Here is a 4,465-nt window from a genome sequence, read left to right as displayed (position 1 = left end):
CCTGCCAATGACTGCAAGTCAACAGATCTCCCTTACAATAAGTCCTCCATAACTTTGTCCAACCTGTATGGCTGTAATGCAGGATTTATTACATTGAGCTCTCTAATATCAAGGACAGATAGAAACGTGGGGGCATGAGTCGTAACTCACTGCATGAGAAGGCACAGACCACACACCTCAGATTTCAGGATTGGGATTTCCCACAAGAATATCTTCTCCCTTCCTGAAGACTATGATACAAGCTCCACTTTGTTTATTCTGCATTATGGAGATCCATTTGGTTTTGTAAAGGTCACAGTAGGTTCTGGTCTGAAGTCATCAAAAGACATAAGAAACCAGCTTGCCAGCAATTGTAATCTACTACAAATCTTTATCTTTAATTGTTTTTTAAAATGAAAATTGCCAAGTTTACTGTTGACTTTTGTTCTCTCCTGTGCTCAGAGATATTATATCGCCAGCTCACGACAGATCCGCAGACTTGATGGGGCTTCTCGATCTCCTGTCATCTCACACTTCAGCGAGACATTGTTAGGGGCATCGACAATCAGAGCCTACGGGCATCAGGAGAGGTTCTTTGGACAGAATAAGGACGTGGTGAATGAAAATTTGGTCTGCTACTACAATAATGTGATTTCTAACAGGTACTGGTGTACAAACAGTGTAATATACATTCACCTTCCATGACTTAGGTGGCATGGTGGTTTCCTGATAAAGATTTAAGAGGCTTTAGAAGTCTTCAGTTAAAATGTATATCCAGCCAATAATTTTTAGTAGGGAAAGAGAAGAACCCCTCTCCGGTTTTACTGCTATTCAGGGCTCCTTTTAGAGACATTTACCTTAATTTCCTGTATTGCTGACAACATTTTACCAGACGGGAAAACAGGAAGTGAGAACTCTCCAAAAGTGACACAGACAAATAAAAATGCTAGCATAGAATCCCTCATTCAGATTTTTATTTCTGTCTGTGTCCCTGTTGCATATTTCCCCTCACTTCCTGTCTGTCCTTGGTCAGCAGGACAGGAAGTGAATGGGAATCTCTGGAAAGCAGTGAGAACCCAACCGGAGTTCTTATACTTCCTCACTCTATCCAAGTTTTTGCCTTGACCTATGCTTTATAGGAAATAGAAATATATTGGACTGCCATTGCTGATATTTTCTGAAAATGCTAGTTGCTGGGCAGTCATTCTGATCCATTGCAATGAATACTTTCTGATTCATTGACCTAGGTTATGTGTGTAGATCAGTAATTTTCACTTCTAGGTTGTGAACAGGTTCCAAGGCAGAGATTTACAAAGTATTGATCACCACTGGCAGCCTCAATATTTCTTCTAAGACACAAGACATAACTGCTTGTTAACAATCTTTTGTATATTTAGTTACATTGACAGGCACACTTTTCTCTACTAAATAGATGGTTCCCTTTGAAATATGACATGTCAGGTGGTATCAAAATTATGCTTCCGTGCAAATAAATATGCTTACACATTGTAAACAATCATTCAATTATTGAAAGATAGAAAAATAAAATTGGGAAAAGAGAACTAAAAGATCTTCTTTTTTCTGGTGGCATTTGAGTAAAAATATTTTGTTAGGTTGAGCTTTCTTGGATGAACTCTCTTAAAATCTTATAGATAGAATTGGCCATGGATGCTAAGGGATGGTCAGATGTGTAGGCTTGATCTGATCGCCATTACACTGGCCAGCACATCCCTAAATGAAAATGGTTGTACTGGGCGACCATTCATGTTAAGACCTGTGGAGAGAGGTGAAGGGGGCGTACTGAGGACACCTTTGGCATCAGCTTATAGCGAGGAAAACAATAACAATTAGACAAGTTTTTCATAACTCTTCTAATCACTATTGACCCTGATGAACCTTGGCTTTCAGTGTCTGTATGCAACCCATAGACATTAGGTCATCTGCTAATGTGTCTGAAATCTCCCCATGTTCTGATGGGTCAAGGATCTCCTTGGGGCGAAGGGGGTAACCAACTTACCAACTTTAGTCCATGTGAATGGTCGCACAAGGAACACCATCAGGTCCTGGCACTGCAAACAACTGGTCAATGCCATCTCTCTCTCTCCATCTCTCTTTCTCTCCATCTCTCTCCATCTCTCTCTATCTCTCTCTATCTCTCTCTCTCTCTCTCTCTCCATCTCTCTCTATCTCTCTCTCCATCTCTCTCTATCTCCATCTCTCTCTATCTCTCTCTCTCCATCTCTCTCCATCTCTCTCTATCTCTCTCTATCTCTCTCTCTCTCTCTCCATCTCTCTCTCTCTCTCTATCTCTCTCTCTCCATCTCTCTCCATCTCTCTCTATCTCTCTCTATCTCTCTCTCTCTCTCTCCATATCTCTCTCTATCTCTCTCTCTCCATCTCTCTCCATCTCTCTCTCTCTCTTTCTCTCTCTCTCTCTCTCTCTTTATCTATCTATCTATTCTTGTAACCATAACTTCTTAACATTGCTGTTAGCAAAATTTTGTTTCAAATTTCATCAGCCAGCTGGACACACGTTACTCTGTGTGTGGTTAACATTGCTCTGTGTTTATTTCCATGAATGGATCTCTTGTCCTTGGTCATTAGGTGGCTTGCTGTAAGATTGGAATTTCTGGGGAATCTGATGGTTTTCTTTGCCGCTTTGTTTGCCATGCAAGCCGGTGATAAAATGACTTCTGCCACAGTTGGACTGTCAATCACCTATGCTCTAAATGTAAGTACATACGTGTGCAGGTCATATGTATACACCTCAGGATAAATTGGAAGTAATTCACATGAATGGTGATAAAATGTCTTGTAGCCTGGAATCTAAAGGTGCTCATTGCCTCTAAAAGGACTTTGAAATGAAAGCAGGACCTACCCATTCTCCAGCATTTCTGCTGCCCCATACTTCCATAAACATGAACGCTCAGCCAGGCCTACACCACTGTATTGCTCCCCTCGCTATAGGTGGGGAGATGAATGTGTTGTCTGAGACAGGATGGTCTCGTCTTAATTTTCCTAGGGACTTGGTTGGTTGCTGTATTTATGGTCCTCTTATCATCTTGCTTATTTTTATAAGGATCATCTACCTCAGAAAGCATCATACTCATTTCCAGTTAGAACTTTCCAGATACATGTTACAGTTCGGAAACTTTAAAGGCAATGTGGGGTCTCTTCACTGATTTTTCAGATGTCAGTAAACTTTTCAATGTGTGTTAATATTTGAAAACATCTTGTTTGCTCATTGAGTTTGTGTTTTATGTTTGTACATGAGAGCAGGGGTTCGGGCTCTCGGTCCATGACCAAGTGCCCGACTTTTTAGAGGGAGTAACTGTCAGTCATTTTGGTGTCACCCCTCCAATGGTGTCACCCGGGTGAGGGCCGCACCCCCGTTGTGACGCCACTGCATGAGAGCAATCATACGTGTTTGCTACATGTGCAGGCTCGTCTTCCTGCGGTGCAGTGCTACACAATAATGCAGCCTAACCACTAGGCAAAACCGAGCACTTAACCCTTGCAGCGCAGGGGTAGCCCCACTGCAAGGGTTAATAACCTTTTAAACCAAAGTTCTTCTTTAAGACGGGAGTGATAACAAATTGAGTGTTTGCTCCCTCTAGTGGCTAATCTGCAGATCTATAATAAATCCAATAACTGCAATATTGGACGAGCAAGCATGTAAAAATGTGAACCTTACATAAAGATTCACTTTAAGTTAAAGACTTTCGTCAGAACTCATAATATAAATTCACATCATACGTCTCTTTGAATTCATGCCATTGTTTTTCTCCTTCTCTCCAGATCACACAGACATTAAACTTTTGGGTACGTAAAGCCTGTGAGATTGAGACAAACGGAGTAGCTATAGAACGGGTTTGTGAATACGAAGAAATGGAGAAAGAGGTAAAGTGATTCTTCCTCTACCGCCGTGAAGAAAAGATAGGAATGCAGGCAAATGTATTGGAATCATTTGATTAATATTTATATTTAATTCTAGGCCCCCTGGGTGATCGCTAGAAGACCCCCCTCGGAGTGGCCAGACAAAGGAGTGATTGAATTCACCAACTACCAGGCCAGATATCGGGAAGACTATGACCTGGCCCTCCGTGATGTCACCTTCCAGCTGCGTACTACAGAGAAGGTGATTAGAAAGCCTTTTATCTGCAATTGGTTTACTACTGGAGACATCTGTGGAGGATGATGACACTTCATACAAGCTGGAATACAAGGCAAATATACGAATAGTACATGGCCAATTATGCTTGGAGATGCACAGATATACAGCAGCTTCTGTCCCCCCTCTATTTCTATTGGTTTATTTCAGTCAAGTAACCTGACTCATCGGTGTGTGGTCCCCCTCTTGATCAATACAAGGACCTTTAGGTTTGTTCGAAAAGTTAGGAGGCACCCCCCGAGTCAAAAATAAAAAAAGGGTATCGGATTCCCCTCAAAAGTGATACCAGGCCCTTTAGGTCTGGTAGGAATTGCA

The 4,465-nt window shown here is 41.7% G+C and overlaps 1 protein-coding gene across 1 annotated transcript in view; it reads left to right on the top strand.

Moving 5' to 3' along the window:
* Positions 1 to 4,465, top strand: part of LOC108794146 (multidrug resistance-associated protein 1-like) — a 58,582-nt gene that overhangs the window by 46,281 nt on the left and 7,836 nt on the right. The window contains exons 21-24 of the mRNA XM_018565138.1: positions 442 to 641; positions 2,584 to 2,710; positions 3,778 to 3,879; positions 3,974 to 4,117. Of these exons, the coding sequence (XP_018420640.1) occupies positions 442 to 641; positions 2,584 to 2,710; positions 3,778 to 3,879; positions 3,974 to 4,117 (573 nt within the window). The remainder of the gene's footprint in view (positions 1 to 441; positions 642 to 2,583; positions 2,711 to 3,777; positions 3,880 to 3,973; positions 4,118 to 4,465) is intronic.

The sequence above is a fragment of the Nanorana parkeri genome, unplaced genomic scaffold (genome assembly GCF_000935625.1).
Source record: "Nanorana parkeri isolate BGI_ZX_2015 unplaced genomic scaffold, ASM93562v1 scaffold817, whole genome shotgun sequence".
NCBI lineage: Eukaryota > Metazoa > Chordata > Amphibia > Anura > Dicroglossidae > Nanorana > Nanorana parkeri.
The sequence above is the reverse complement of the archived record's forward strand: the minus strand, read 5'-3'. Positions and strand labels throughout refer to the sequence as shown.